The sequence below is a fragment of the Nerophis ophidion genome, linkage group LG12 (genome assembly GCF_033978795.1).
Source record: "Nerophis ophidion isolate RoL-2023_Sa linkage group LG12, RoL_Noph_v1.0, whole genome shotgun sequence".
NCBI classification, from domain to species: Eukaryota; Metazoa; Chordata; class Actinopteri; order Syngnathiformes; family Syngnathidae; genus Nerophis; species Nerophis ophidion.
In genome coordinates, this window is record NC_084622.1 from 42,222,504 (window position 1) to 42,238,988 (window position 16,485).

Below are 16,485 nucleotides of genomic sequence, written 5' to 3' on the forward strand. Positions count from 1 at the left end.
GTCCGCTTTCCCACAATATAAACAGAGTACTTGCCCATTGACGTTTTAACTGTAGAATGATCGAGGAGGAGTTCTTGGTTTCTTATGTGGGTTTATTGTTAGGTAGTTTCATTAACGTCCTCCCAGCGCGGTAACAACACACAACAACAGCAGTCACTTTTTCGTCTACCATAAAGCAGTCCGTCTGCCGTAAACAGCAATGTTGTGACACTCTTAAACAGGAAAATACTGCCATCTACTGTACTTGCATATGTGACAATAACATATTTGGCAGTGGTTCTCAACATTTATTCAGAGATGTACCCCCTGTGAACATTTTTTTAATTCAAGTACCCCCTAATCAGAGCAAAGCATTTTTGGTCGAAAAAAAATAGATAAAGAAGTAAAATACAGCACTATGCCATCAGTTTCTGATTTATTAAATTGTATAACAATGCAAAATATTGCTCATTTGTAGTGGTCTTTATTGAACTATTTGGAAAAAAAGATATAAAAACAACTAAAAACTTGTTGAAAAATAAACAAGTGATTCAATTATAAATAAAGATTTCTACACATACTGCGATGAGGTGGCGACTTGTCCAGGGTGTACAGCACCTTCCGCCCGATTGCAGCTGAGATAGGCACCAGCGCGCCCCCCAAAGAGAATAAGCGGTAGGAAATGGATGGATGGATAGCTGTAAATATACTCCTCCCCTCTTAACCACGCCCCCGCGCCCTACCTCCCAAAATCGGAGGTCTCAAGGTTGGCAAGTATGTTCTATATGTACTCTGTGTACAATATGAGTGACTTATGTGTTCATGTACATATGCTATGGGTATAAATTAAGGCTTTCAAGTGGTTAATTTTTTTAATTTCTCTCTTAAATTGTGATTAGTCACAGGTTTTTATTTGCTTGCATAAATTACATTTATTTAAGAAAATACCCCAATATTTGGATACAAATGCAATTTGGTAGTCAGAATGTCATACAGGAATGTTTTTTAATCAATCAATCAATGTTTATTTATATAGCCCTAAATCACAAATGTCTCAAAGGACTGTACAAACCATTACGACTACGACATCCTCGGAAGAACCCACAAAAGGGCAAGGAAAACTCACACCCAGTGGGCAGGGAGAATTCACATCCAGTGGGATGCCAGTGACAATGCTGACTATGAGAAACCTTGGTGAGGACCTCAGAAGTGGGCAACCCCCCCCCCCTAGGGGACCGAAAGCAATGGATGTTGAGCGGGTCTAACATGATACTTTGAAAGTTCAATCCATAGTGGCTCCAACACAGCCGCGAGAGTTCAGTTCAAAGCGGATCCAAGACAGCAGCGAGAGTCCCGTCCACAGGAAACCATCCCAAGCGGAGGCGGATCAGCAGCGTAGAGATTTAAATGTCTTATCGTAGTGTTTTTCAACCACTGTGCCGCGGCACACAGTGGTTGAAAAACCTTGAGATACAGTCCGGTGTGCCGTGGGAGAATATGTAAATTCAAGTATTTGGGTTAAAAATATTTTTTGCAAACCAATAATAATAATCTGCAAATGTGCTAATGTTGATTGTCTGTGCTGTCTGGAGCTCGGCAGAGTACCCATGTTGTACTCTTTCATATCAGTAGGTGGCAGCAAGTAGCTAATTGCTTTGTAGATGTCGGGAACATGGTTTGTCGTGATCACAGTATGCAGACGACTGTGTGCAGGTAAAAAAGTTATCTAACGCTTAAACCAAAAACAAACAAAAGACGAGTGCCGCTGAGAAAAGGTATTGAAGCTTAGGGAAGGCTTTGCAAAACTAAATGAAAACTGAACTGGTTGCAAAGTAAACAAAAACAGAATGCTGGACGACAGCAAAGACTTACAGGGCGCAGACAGCATGCATCCACAAAGTACATCTGAACATGACATGACATTTAATAATGTCCCCGCAAAGAAGGATAGCGACAACTTACACAGCCTTGATTGCTAAAACAAAACAGGTGCGGGGAAGAGCGCTCAAGGAAGACATGAAAATTCCACAGGAAAATACCAACAAAACAGGAAAAGCCACTAAAATAGGAGCGCAAAACAATGACTAAGACATTACACACAGGAAGACAGCAAAAAACTCCAGTACTTTGAGACGAAGAGTTATAGTCATGCATGGTTGATTATGGTTTGAATTATTCTCCAACACTTTTGAGAACATTTTATTTTCAATATCAGCTGCTGAGTTTCATTTTTTAATGTTTTCTGCTGGTGGTGTACCTCCACCTACATTTTTTCAATGAAAATAATGTGCCTTGGCTCAAAAAAGGTTTAAAAACACTGTCTTATTGAACTGAAAGTCATTGATTTGCTGAAAACTCGGTGACAGTAAGTATCATAAGTAGGGATGTCTGATAATATCGGACTGCTGATATTATCGGCCGATAAATGCTTTAAAGGCCTGCTGAAACCCACTACTACCGACCACGCAGTCTGATAGTTTATATATCAATGATGAAATATTAACTTTCCAAAACATGCCAATTCGGCCGGTTTAGTTTACTAAATTGCAATTTTTAATTTCCCGCGAGGTATCCTGTTGAAAACGTCGCGGAATGATGACGCGTGTGCGTGACGTCACGGACTGTCAGGAAATATTAGCTCTGCACCAGTTACGGCTAAAAGTCGTCTCTTTCCATCGCATAATTACACAATAATTTAGACACCTGTGTTGCTGTATCTTTTGCAATTTGTTCAATTAATAACTGAGACTATAAAGAACAATGCTGTTGGTGGAAAGCGGTGTATTGCAGCTGTCTTTAGCACCGAGACACAGCCGGTGTTTCTTTGTTTTTAACACGGAGCAGTCAAGCGAACATGTTTTCTCTACTTCAACCAGCATGTTTTTGGATGGGAAAATTGTGATATATATCTTACCGGAGACATCATTGGATTATTCGTCCTCCTGCAGTAGCTGTTTGAAAGGCAGCTGTGAGCTTGGCTCCTCGGCTTCTCTCTGAGACACTGCGTGTTCACCGCAGCCATCCGACCTCAAAGTATGTCTTTACAATCTTTACAATCTCACTAAAACAGTATTAAAACAATGAGCAGATATGGGATCTTCCAGAATTGTCCTAGTAAATGTGTCTAATTACATCTGAAACGCTCACACTGTCGCCGACTGGAGCCGTCGCTTTTTATTTTATTTTATTATATATTTTTTTTCTAGTCCTTCGCTATCAATATCCTAATTCACAAATCTTTCATCCTCGCTCAAATTAATGGGGAAATTGTCGTTTTCTCGGCCCGAATAGCTCTTGCTGCTGGAGGCTCCCATTATAAACAATGTGAGGACGTGAGGAGCCCTCACCCTTGTGACGTCATTGTCTGCGACTTCCGGTAAAGGCGAGGCTTTTTTTATCAGCACCAAAAGTTGCGAACTTTACCGTCGATGCTCTCTACTAAATCCTTTCAGCAAAAATATGGCAATATCGTGAAATGATCAAGTATGACACATAGAATGGACCTGCTATCCCCGTTTGAATAAGAAAATCTCATTTCAGTAGGCCTTTAAAATGTAATATTGGAAATTATCGGTATCTGTTTCAAAATGTAAAATTAATGACTTTTTAAAACGCCTCTGCGTACATGGATGTCGCCAATAAACCTTATGTTCGTGGATAACTCCTCTGGCAGGGGGCTCCCCTCGTCTCTTTTAATGCACAGCATAGGACACATAGCAAGAGTGGTCCTCAGGTCCTGTTGACCTGAGGACCTGTGGCTGTGGATTTGTAGCTCCACAGCCACAGGTCCACTTGTTCCCATAGGCACCAAAAACTGTTAATAATGTTAATAATATACTATTATATATATAGTATTTAAGTGTGTGTGTGTGTGTGTGTGTGTGTGTGTGTGTGTGTGTGTGTGTGTGTGTGTGTGTGTGTGTGTGTGATGGATATGTGTGTATTTTGGGTATATGTATGTGTATGTATGTAATTATGTGTGTATATTTATGTATTGTATGTTTGTGTATATATATATATATATGTTATATATATATAAATTGTATATATGTGTGCGTTGTGTATATATGTGTGTGTACATATGTATATATGTAAGTGTGTGTGAATTTAAATGTATTATATGTGAAGTGAATTATATTTATATAGCGCTTTTCTCTAGTGACTCAAAGCGCTTTACATAGTGAAACCCAATATCTAAGTTACATTTAAACCAGTGTGGGTGGCACTGGGAGCAGGTGGGTAAAGTGTCTTGCTCAAGGACACAACGGCAGTGACCAGGATGGCGGAAGCGGGAATCGAACTTGCAACCCTCAAGTTGCTGGCACGGCCACTCTACCAACCGAGCTATGCCGCTATATATAGATAATATATAGCATCTACGCAGCAACCACTGAATTGAATTATATTATATATATTATTGTATTATATATTGTATATGTATAGGGGTGGGACCTAATAAGTTTACTTCTTCCCACTCCCTTTTGAGCCAATCTTGACATCTACAAAAGATTAGTCAAATCTAATGTTTTCATTGTAGGTGTAAAAAATAATGTATGTACATCCATTGCTTTCCTCCTCTCCAAGGTTCTCATAGTCATCATTGTCACCGACGTCCCACTGGGTGTGAGTTTTCCTTGCCCTTATGTGGGCCTACCGAGGATGTCGTGGTAGTTTGTGCAGCCCTTTGAGACACTAGTGATTTAGGGCTATATAAGTAAACATTGATTGATTGATTGATGATATATTTCTTTTGTATTTTATGTCATTCTTTTGTTTTGTTTGCATGGCTCAAAATAAACCATTCATTCATTCAAACCTTATAGGCACATAATAACTACGGCTTTCCGCAAACTCTAATTTGAAGTGAAACAAAAAAAAAAAATGTTATGTTTTTTTTTTTTTTCGTTTTTCAAAAATGTATATGAACATATGTAAAGTACTGCTACTACTGATGATGATGTTGTCAACACTAACCATGTTCTGTTTGTTTGATTATTGCTCTGCAGTACAAGGGCCAGGCCAACCTCCATGTGTTTGAGGACTGGTGCGGCTCCTCTATTGCCCAACTCCGAAAAAACCTTCACTTTCCCCTCTATCCTCACGTAAGTAGTAAGTGAGTAAGTGTGTGTGCTGACTCTTCTCTTACAAATTGATTGGAATGTATCTGCTGTATTATTAATGCAATTATCATTTGTTGGAAAGAAGGCAGACTCTGAAATACAAAGTTAACATTTGCCCCAGAATTTTCTCAGTAAATGGTAGCGAGTAATCGGGGTCATTCTAGGCAGTTTGCTGCTGCTCGGGCTTATAAATAGTTCAAGCTGCAGATGATGGGATTTTATTTTATGACCATGGGATTCCCATATGAAGAGATTAAAACTCATGACATCTGCTGCAGCTCGCCAGCAGTAGATTCTATCATCCCTGTACGCTGCGCAGATAAGCCTCGCCACTAATGTTAGCCTGTAAAAATCATTACTGTTCAATAAATCATGTTGTGCACCTTTTATGTAAGTGGGACTTTTCAGTCCTTTGCTTTGTCGCAAAATGGCAGAACCGCATGCAAATATCTGGGTTTGATGTTTTCAGCGCACATCCTGCTCCAAATGTGCGAGTGATAGCGCCATGGCTGGTAAACAATATTCTGTAACATGCTGCTGAGAGCCAGCGGCATCTGCAATGGACATCGTCTTTTTTTTTTTTACATTTCTTTTAAAATAAAAAAATAACCCAGTTATAGGATAAACACTAAAACAGAGAAGAGGAAGGAATTGATCATGCTTACAATGCTGCATAATTTAAGAGTGAAATCATCTCACTGCAGCCTAACTACTGTATCTTAAAACTTTCATGCACACCAAATGTAAACAGTATTTTTCTGAGGAATCTCTCTACCTGTAAGCGTGATATATCTACTCCATCGTACATACAACTTTTGGTTGAATAAAATTGCACCACCTCTGGCTTTTATAACATCTTACAGTCTCTGAGGCATTGATCTAATGAGTGACAAACTTCGTCAATCTCACTCCAACTTTCTTTGAATGCTGTTGTCAGATCAGCTTTGCAGGTTGGAGTCTTGTCGTTGACCATTTTATTCAATTTACACCACACATTTTCATTTGGATTGAGATCCATTTGTAGGCCATGGCATATACCTCATGTAATTTTCTTCGAAGAAAGTTTTCACAGTTTTTGCTCTGTGGCAAGATGCATTGTCATCTTGAAAAATTATGTCACCATCCCCAACATAATTTCGAGTGATGGAGTCCGAAATGTCAATGTAAACTTGTGCATTATTGAAGCTGTAATGATACCCATGAGATCGGTCGTGAGTTCAAATCCCGGCTGAGTCATACCAAAGACTCTAAAAATGGGACCCATTACCTCCCTCCTTGGCACTCAGCATTAAAGGGGAACATTATCACCAGACCTATGTAAGCGTCAATATACGTATACCTTGATGGTGCAGAAAAAAGACCATATATTTTTTTAACCGATATCCGAACTCTAAATTGGTGAATTTTGGCAAATTAAACGCCTTTCTGTTTATCGCTCTTTTTGTGATGACGTCAGAACGTGACGTCTCCGAGGTAAGACAGCCGCCATTTTCATTTTCAACACATTACAAACACCGGGTCTCAGCTCTGTTATTTTCCGTTTTTTCGACTATTTTTGGGAACTTTGGAGACATCATGCCTCGTCGGTGTGTTGTCGGAGGGTGTAACAACACTAACAGGGAGGGATTCAAGTTGCACCACTGGCCCGAAGATGCGAAAGTGTCTGTCGCCAGACCCCCATTGAATGTGCCAGAGTGTCTCCACATTTTACCGGCGATGAGAGACATGGCACAGAGACGTATGGATAACCTGCAGATGCATTTGCAACGATAAATTCAACAAAATCATAAAGGTGAGTTTTGTTGATGTTGACTTATGTGCTAATCAGACATATTTGGTCGCGGCGTGACTGCCAGCTAATCGATGCTAACATGCTACGCTAATCGACGCTAACATGCTATTTAGCGGCGGTGCTAAAGCAGACATGGCACAGAGATGTATGGATAACCTGCAGATGTATTTGCAACTATAAAGTCAACAAAATCACAAAGGTGAGTTTTGTTGATGTTTACTGCCAGCTAATCGATGCTAACATGCTATGCTAATCGATGCTAACATGCTATTTACCGGCGGTGCTAAAGCAGACCTGGCAACGAGATGTATGGATAACCTGCAGATGTATTTACACCTATAAAGTCAACGAAATCACAAAGGTGAGTTTTGTTGATGTTGACTGCCAGCTAATCGATGCTAACATGCTATGCTAATCGATGCTAACATGCTATTTACCGGCGGTGCTAAAGCAGACCTGGCACAGAGATGTATGGATAACCTGCAGATGCAATTGCAACTATATTACGTTTCCTTCCACCCACATTTAATGCGAAAAAAACACTTACCAATCGAAGGATTTAAGTTGCTCCAGTGTCACGAGTTGCGAAAGTCCTGATCGTTTGGTCCGCACATTTTACCGGCGATGCTAACGCAGCTATTCGGCCATGCTATGGCTATAAATAGCGTCAATAGCTATTCGCTCAATAGCTTCAGTTTCTTCTTCAATACTTTCATACTCCAACCATCCGTTTCAATACATGCGTAATCTGTTGAATCGCTTAAACCGCTGAAATCCGAGTCTGAATCCGAACTAATGTCGCTATATCTTGCTGTGCTATTCGCCATTGTTTGTTTACATTAGCAGCACTGTATGACGTCACAGGGAGATGGATAGTAGCATCGCAAATAGCGAAAATCAAGCACTTTAAAGCTTTTTTTAGGGATATTCGGGGACCGGTAAAATTCTGAAAAAAACTTCAAAAAATACAACAAGCCACTGGGAACTGATTTTTATTGTTTTTAACCCTTTTGAAATTGTTATAATGTTCCCCTTTAAGGATTGAAATTGGGGGTTAAATCACCATAAATGATTCCCGGGCGCGACACCACTGCTGCCTACTGCTCCCCTCACCTCCCAGTGGGTCGATCAAGGGTGATGGGTCAAATGCAGAGAATAATTTCGCCACACCTCGTGTGTGTGTGTGTGACAATCATTGGTACTTTAACTTTGACTTTTTATCATCAATGACTGTGGAAATGTGCATGTTTTCTTCAGGCAGTTGTCTTCAAAAATCTCACTGGAACGGGGCCAAACAAAAGTTACAGCATAATCACCTTGCCCAATGCAGATCTGTGATTCATCACTCAATATGACTTTCATCCAGTCTGCCATAGTTCAAAATGACCTTTTCTTAGACCATTGTGACTTTACTTTTTCTGTTTATATGTTAATGAACTTGAACTCCTCCACTTGGGGTAGGGAGGAGACCCTGCCCCAAGTGGAGGAGTTCAAGTACCTAGGAGTCTTGTTCACGAGTGAGGGAAGAGTGGATCGTGAGATCGACAGGCGGATCGGTGCGGCGTCTTCAGTAATGCGGACGTTGTAACGATCCGTTGTGGTGAAGAAGGAGCTGAGCCGGAAGGCAAAGCTCTCAATTTACCGGTCGATCTGCGTTCCCATCCTCACCTATGGTCATGAGCTTTGGGTCATGACCGAAAGGATAAGATCACGGGTACAAGCGGCCGAAAGGAGTTTCCTCCGCCGTGTGGCGGGGCTCTCCCTTAGAGATAGGGTGAGAAGCTCTGCCATCCGGGAGGAACTCAAAGTAAAGCCGCTGCTCCTCCACATCGAGAGGAGACAGATGAGGTGGTTCGGGCATCTGGTCAGGATGCCACCCGAACGCCTCCCTGGGAGGTGTTTAGGGCACGTCCAACCGGTAGGAGGCCACGGGGAAGACCCAGGACACGTTGGGAAGACTATGTCTCCCGGCTGGCCTGGGAACGCCTCGGGATCCCCCGGGAAGAGCTAGACGAAGTGGCTGGGGAGAGGGAAGTCTGGGCTTCCCTGCTTAGGCTGCTGCCCCCGCAACCCGACCTCTGATAAGCGGAAGAAGATGGATGGATGGAGGGTGATTCCATAATTTCCTAATAATTTTATATTTCTCTACACTCTCCTTGATCTAAAACCGTTACTGAATACCACTAGTTATAGTGTTGTTTTTTTTTAAAGTGTTTCTTAAAGCCAGAAAGTTCCATCCATCCATTCATTTCCTACCGCTTATTTCCGTTTGGGGTGGCGGGGGGCGCTGGTGCTTATCTCAGCTCCCTGAGTCGCCACCTCATCGCAGATAAAAAACAGATTGTCATTTAAAATGACTATAGTGTATGAATGTTGTCTCTCTATCTGTGTTAGCCCTGCGATGAGGGGGCAACTTGTCCAGGCTGTACGCCGCCTTCCGCCCAAATGCAGCTGAAATAGGCTCCAGCCCCCCCGCCCCCCGGGACTGCACAAGGGACAAGCGGTAGAAAAATGGATGGATGGATAGTTTTGTGTCATGTCTGTCATCTGTTTTTGTCTTCACAAACTTAAACAACATCTGCCAATCTGGGGATTCCTTAATTGTTTTAAAGAGGTTGTAGAAGTCACACACTTTTTCCTACTGACTGGACATGGGTTCACTCACGTTACGTCTCGCCTCGACTACTGTAACGTATTATTTTCGGGTCTCCCCATGTCTAGCGTTAAAAGATTACAGTTGGTACAAAATGCGGCTGCTAGACGTTTGACAAGAACAAGAAAGTTTGATCACATTACGCCTGTACTGGCTCACCTGCACTGGCTTCCTGTGCACTTAAGATGTGACTTTAAGGTTTTACTACTTACGTATAAAATACTACACGGTCTAGCTCCATCCTATCTTGCCGATTGTATTGTACCATATGTCCCGGCAAGAAATCTGCGTTCAAAGGACTCCGGCTTATTAGTGATTCCCAAAGCCCAAAAAAAGTCTGCGGGCTGTAGAGCTTTTTCATTTCGGGCTCCAGTACTCTGGAATGCCCTCCCGGTAACAGTTCGAGATGCCACCTCAGTAGAAGCATTTAAGTCTCACCTTAAAACTCATTTGTATACTCTAGCCTTTAAATAGACTCCCTTTTTAGACCAGTTGATCTGCCGTTTCTTTTCTTTTTCTTCTATGTCCCACTCTCCTTTGTGGAGGGAGTCCGGTCCGATCCGGTGGCCATGTACTGCTCGCCTGTGTATCGGCTGGGGACATCTCTGCGCTGCTGATCAGCCTCCGCTTGGGATGGTTTCCTGCTCGCTCCGCTGTGAACGGGACTCTCGCTGCTGTGTTGGATCCGCTTTGGACTGGACTCTCGCGACTGTGTTGGATCCATTATGGATTGATCTTTCAGAGTATCATGTTCTCATATGTTCTCATGGTCATCAGTATCATCAGTATCACAGTATCATGTTCTCATAGTCATCAGTATCATCAGTATCACAGTATCATATTCTCATAGTCATCATTGTCACCGACGTCCCACTGGGTGTGAGTGTTCCTTGCCCTTATGTGGGCCTACCGAGGATATCGTAGTGGTTTGTGCAGCCCTTTGAGACACTAGTGATTTAGGGCTATATAAGTAAACATTGATTGATTGATTGATTGATTATTTTTAATAATTTTCCACATTTTATGCTTTCTGACACAGACCAGAACGACAGTGAAGAAGCTGGCCGTTGCCCCGAAGTGGAAGAATTATGGCCTGAGAATCTTTGGATTCCTTCACCCTTACAGAGACGGTAAGCAGGTCGCTCCAGGCCTTCGAGTGAGTGGCCTTCAAATTAATATAGCCCATCTTAACAGCTCTTCCAAGTGGTTGGAGATCAGTCCTGAAGTCAATCCATGTTTTATTAGGGCTCAGTGGCCGACATCTCATAGGCTAATCTCTCTCCAGTATCCTAAAACCCACGTACTTCTGGTGTTACTATGGCAACAGAGAAGCCTTAACACCCTGGGAGACAAATGTAAAAACATGAAGACATTAATTACATTATCATCCATTTTGAAACATATACATCTTTTAAGTGTTTTAACAATCGTAAGCGTGCCCAGAGAGGTTTAGAGTGAACAAACAATTGTGTGTAATGCAGGTGTGAGATGTGAACCCAATCAGATCATACAGAGATCCCGCCATTCACACCACATTGCATGCTTGCTCTCTACTGTTGGTGACCACTTTGGTTTTTAACAGAGCCAGTGCAAGTACCTAATGACTACTACAACGCTAAGTCTGTGCATGCACAATCTAATAAGATCATATGTAACCATTGAAGCAAAAACCCTAACTCTAAAATACAAACCCCGTTTCCATATGAGTTGGGAAAATGTGTTAGATGTAAATATAAACGGAATACAATGATATTTGATGTTCAAACTCATATTTTTATTTTTTTTTGCAAATAATAATTAACTTACAATTTCATGGCTGCAACACGTGCCAAAGTAGTTGGGAAAGGGCATGTTCACCACTGTGTTACATCACCTTTTCTTTTAACAACACTCAATAAACGTTTGGGAACTGAGGAAACTTTGAAAGTGGAATTCTTTCCCATTCTTGTTTTATGTAGAGCTTCAGTCGTTCAACAGTCCGGGCTGATAAATGGCTTTCGCTTTGCATAGTAGAGCTTTAACTTGCACTTACAGATGTAGCGACCAACTGTATTTAGTGAGAGTGGTTTTCTGAAGTGTTCCTGAGCCCATGTGGTGATATCCTTTAGAGATTGATGTGGGTTTTTGATGCAGTGCCGTCTGAGGGATGGAAGGTCACGGTCATTCAATGTTGGTTTCCGGCCATGCTGCTTACGTGGAGTGATTTCTCCAGATTATCTGAACCTTTTGATGATATTATGGAGCGTAGATGTTGAAATCCCTAAATTTCTTGCAATTGCACTTTGAGAAAGGTTGTTCTTAAACTGTTTGACTATTTGTTCACGCAGTTGTGGACAAAGGGGTGTACCTCGCCCCATCCTTTCTTGTGAAAGACTGAGCATTTATTGGGAAGCTGTTTTTATACCCAATCATGGCACCCAACTGTTCCCAATTAACCTGCACACCTATGGGATGTTCCAAATAAGTGTTTGATGAGCATTCCTCAACTTTATCAGTATTTATTGCCACTTTTCCCAACTTCTTTGTCACGTGTTGCTGGCATCAAATTCTAAAGTTAATGATTATTTGCAAAAAAAAATTTTTTTTATCAGTTTGAACATTAAATATGTTGTCTTCGTAGCATATTCAACTGAATATGGGTTGAAAAGGATTTGCAAATCATTGTATTCCGTTTATATTTACATCTAACACAAATTCCCAACTCATATGGAAACGGGGTTTGTAATAACAAAAAAATACATCACTACTTCTCCCAGTGGTGAATAATCCTACAAAATGTTCCCTAATAGAAATAGTGATCCTAATCACCCCAAAATAATGTAATCACATGTTTTTTATTTCATTTTGAACATTTCCTAACAGATAAATGCCCAGCCAATGTATGGTTCTGCTTCACCTATAAAAATTCCTCCTCAGGCAACAGGGACCAAAAAGGATTATCGTCCAGTATTGAAACTACTGGTAATTTTTGAATGGTATAGATCAGGTGTCCCCAAACTTTTTGACTCGGGGGCCGAAATGATGTCGCGTTATTTATGGATAAATGCATCTTTTGACAATATGATTTGCCTGAACGTATAGGAGACACCAAGAGTAAAAAGGGGTAGAAAAATTGGTCGCTGGCGGGCTGTAGTTTGGACACCTCTGGTGAAGATTAAATATTTTTTGGCCGCAGACACGTCTTTTTTTTTTTTAAGTAAGAGATTACTTTTACCTGCTGACAGTTTCAGATGACACCTGGGATGTGTCCAAAAACAGCTGGCCTGGCCAGGAAACTTTCAAAATAAAGTTCCCCGAACCGGACAGATTTAATTTGAAAGTTTCCCCGCCTGGCCAGCTGTTTTTGGACACGTCACACCAGAAAGCTCCAACAGCTTCCACAGAGGCCGAAGTTTCAATACCTTAGATTTATGTCGCGCTTTTCTAAACACTCGAAGCGCTCACAGAGAAGTGGGACTCATCATTCATCCACACCTGGTGGTGGTAAGCTACATCTGTAGCCACAGCTGCCCTGCCTTTTAGCCAAAACTGTCAGCAAATAATAGTCATATTTTATTCCAAAAAACTATATTTGTCTGCTCACTATTTTACCTACATTGAAAAATGCAATCTATATACTAATTTTTAATCTTTTTTATTACTTTGACAGATTTCAGTGGTGAGCCAGATCATTTCTTTTTTTCTTTTAAACAAAAAAAAAAAAAGTTTATTGCATAAGTACAAGCAAATATTGACATGAAGCCAAAGACAACTGCCCTTCTGAATGTCCCCAACAAGGTGCAGCAATGCACAAAAACAGACAAAGGGCTCATCAATTACCTACCTTTGAATTACTTTTTAATTGGGCTTAAATTTTAAATGAGTCTCTTTTCCATATTCTAAGAAAGCACCCCATACTTCCTGAAACTTCACAGAACAAGTGTTTAATGTCAGCCTAATTCTCTCCAGTTTGAGAAAATACACAACATATTTAATCCAGCAGGTGTGGCAATGAGGCGCTGTTGCCTTTCTATTTAATACAATGAGTCTTCTAGCCAACAAAGTAGTGAATGCTACAAGATTATTATTTAAATTTGCTAATGGTAGATGACTGAGGTGCTACCCCAAATAGTCCACTTTGAGGATTCAGTTCAATCATTTGGCCAATTACCAAAGACAAATATCATACATTTCAGTACAATAACTGCACAGGGATGGACAGAGCCAAAACATATGTATTAGAATAGAATAGACTTTATTTTCATTATATTTGCATATAACGAGATTAAAGACTCCAATTTAAGGTGCGGTTGTGGGAACAAATATGGGGTAAAAATAAATAACACAAGAGGTAATAAAGGAAAAACTAACAATTGAAATAAACAGACTACTATCCAATAAGAATAACAAGCAATCCTGTACAATATACAAAACACTATAGAAATACAAAATACTGTACAATATACAGAACAAGACAAGAGTATCAAAGTAATAAATAACAGTCAGTGTCGGACGTATTGCACTCGAAGGGTGGTATTGCACAGTAGGGTATTAGGGCAGGATATTGTACAGGGGTGAATTATTATTATTATAAGTTAGAGTTTAACATGGTGACAGCTCTTGGGAAAAAAGCTGTCTCTGAGCCTGTTTGTTCTGGCTCTGATGCACCTGTAGCGCCTGCCCGATGGTAGCAGGTGGTAGCCAGGGTGTGTGCTGTCTTTGGTGATGGTTTTTGCTTTCTTGAGGCAACGTGAGTTATGTAAATCCTTCAGGGAGGGCAGGGGGCAGCCGATGATTTTTTTGTGCAGACTTTATTACCCTCTGAATTGCCTGTTTGTCTGCTTCAGTGCAGCTGGCGTACCACACTGTTATGCATTACGTCAGCAGGCTCTCGACAACTGAGCGATAGAAGGTCACCATCAGCTGCCTCTGCAGTCTGTTCTTCCTCAGGAAGTGTAGTCTCCGCTGGGCCTTCCGGATGACCACAGTTGTATTTTGGGTCCAGGACAGGTCAGCAGATATGAGGGTGCCGAGGAACCTGAAGGAGCTGACTCTCTCCACCTCCTTGCCATTGATGTAGAGGGGGGCGGGGTCTGCAGTATTAGGTTAGCTGGAGACGATGGACACTAATCACATATTACCGAAATTCCGCCATACATCTTAGCCAAACGGACATTGGTATAATAGCTAAGATGTATTAGCTTGAATTGAATAATGCTGTGAATAGCACAAATAGAAAACTTATGAACTCTACTTTAAATCCCTGTCCAGCTCTCCTCAAATTGGGTCACTCCTATGTCACCCTCCCAAAGTGACTTAATTGAATTCAGAGACTCAGGACGTGGATAAAACATTTGACTGTAAATACGTGTAATTGATCCTTTTAAAGTTGAAAGTGGTTATCTAAAAAGTATCTAAAAGTGTGGCAGTCACTAAGTTTGGAAACCTGGGAAAACTATTACAAACCAAATTTCGGATCTGCAGATGTTTAAAAGAGTGTTGATTAGAGAGTGAACATTTATCACAAATCTGCTGGAAAGAGACAAATGTGTTGTCAATGTGTAAATCTTTGAATGTTGTTGATCCCCAGACTTCACCATTTTAAAAAGGCACCATCGACAAAAAAGGGAGTGAAAGAAAGCTTGATTAGCAGTGATGGGTTCAAGATGAGAAGTAGTCTGTAAACCAAAATACTGCTTGAACTGAACATAAATTCTGAATTACATTTTTATGGTCAGATATTTTGTTTAAGCAGAAGTAGAGGAGTGGATGGGAGAGTGAAGCAGAGCCCTAAGAGATACTGGTTTAGTTAAGTTTGCCTCCATAACCGGCCATAATTATGGGGGATCAAAAGCTTCATATTTTAGCTAATGTTTAAGAATTCTAATGTTGCTGGCCCAGGAGTAAAACCTAAGTTTGGTAGTGCTAATCCTCCCGAAAATGTGGTTCTCTGTAAATATTCTTTACATAATCTGTGAGTTTTTTATTCCAAATGAAGTCCAAAATCTGAATTTAATTTACGAGAGAAGAACTGAGGGAGATTAATTGCTATACAGTAGAGAGAACGGTAAAATCGCAGAGATACGTTCATTTTAACAGAGTTGTGTCATGCCGGAACTGTGGTTGTTTGTGCCTCCTCGATGCAAGGATGATGTGGGACGAGTCAGGCATGAATGTAAGTACATTTTATTCATTACTAAAATACAAAAAGGCAAAACAAAGAACGCGCTCGGTGGCGGCTAATAATCTATACTAAAACTTTAACAAAAACAGCACAATGGCATGGCTATCTATAAATAAACTAATGATGCTAACAAAGATACTCAATAAACCAAAAACTTGCACTTAGGCGAAAAAATACACAGATCTTACGTGGCGTGGTCCAAAGGTTTAGCAGCGTGGCAAGGCGTGAAGGTTTGTACGAGAAATGCAGGCATGAGGCAGAATGCAAAAATCCCAGAACGATAAACAGAAAGCAAGTGACATAAATAGTGGCCGTGGTAACTAGAAACAGGTGTGAGAGGCTGATGATCGGGGCGTGACTAGGGGAAACAGGTGGAAACTAATAAGTAGCTATGGTAACAAAAACAAACCAGGAAGTGAAAAAACGGAACAAGAGTCCAGAAAACAAAACAAAACATCATCAAACATAAAACCAGATTTACAGGCGTGACAAGTTGACACAAGCCACTGTAGATAAATTAAGTAATGATGGTCAAAATCTCTCTGAATTCTGGACAACAGTGGAAAGTTGGCTTTATAAAGCTCTGCAAAGGTGTGTGTGTGCGTGTGTGTGTGCGTGTGCGTGTGCGTGTGCGTGTGCGTGTGCGTGTGCGTGTGTGTGTGTGTGTGTGACTGCACACCCAATTATGTAAAACCTTGCTTGGCAATTTTTAAGAAAAAATTGTGCAGTGGCTATTTTGAATAATGTGCAGGAACATTATTCGATATATTGAAAAGAT

At 40.9% G+C, this 16,485-nt stretch overlaps 1 protein-coding gene across 1 annotated transcript in view; it reads left to right on the forward strand.

The window, feature by feature from the left end:
• Positions 1-16,485, forward strand: part of LOC133563457 (N-acetyl-beta-glucosaminyl-glycoprotein 4-beta-N-acetylgalactosaminyltransferase 1-like) — a 521,254-nt gene that overhangs the window by 335,496 nt on the left and 169,273 nt on the right. Inside the window, exons 4-5 of the mRNA XM_061917589.1 lie at positions 4,986-5,081; positions 10,584-10,674. Of these exons, the coding sequence (XP_061773573.1) occupies positions 4,986-5,081; positions 10,584-10,674 (187 nt within the window). The remainder of the gene's footprint in view (positions 1-4,985; positions 5,082-10,583; positions 10,675-16,485) is intronic.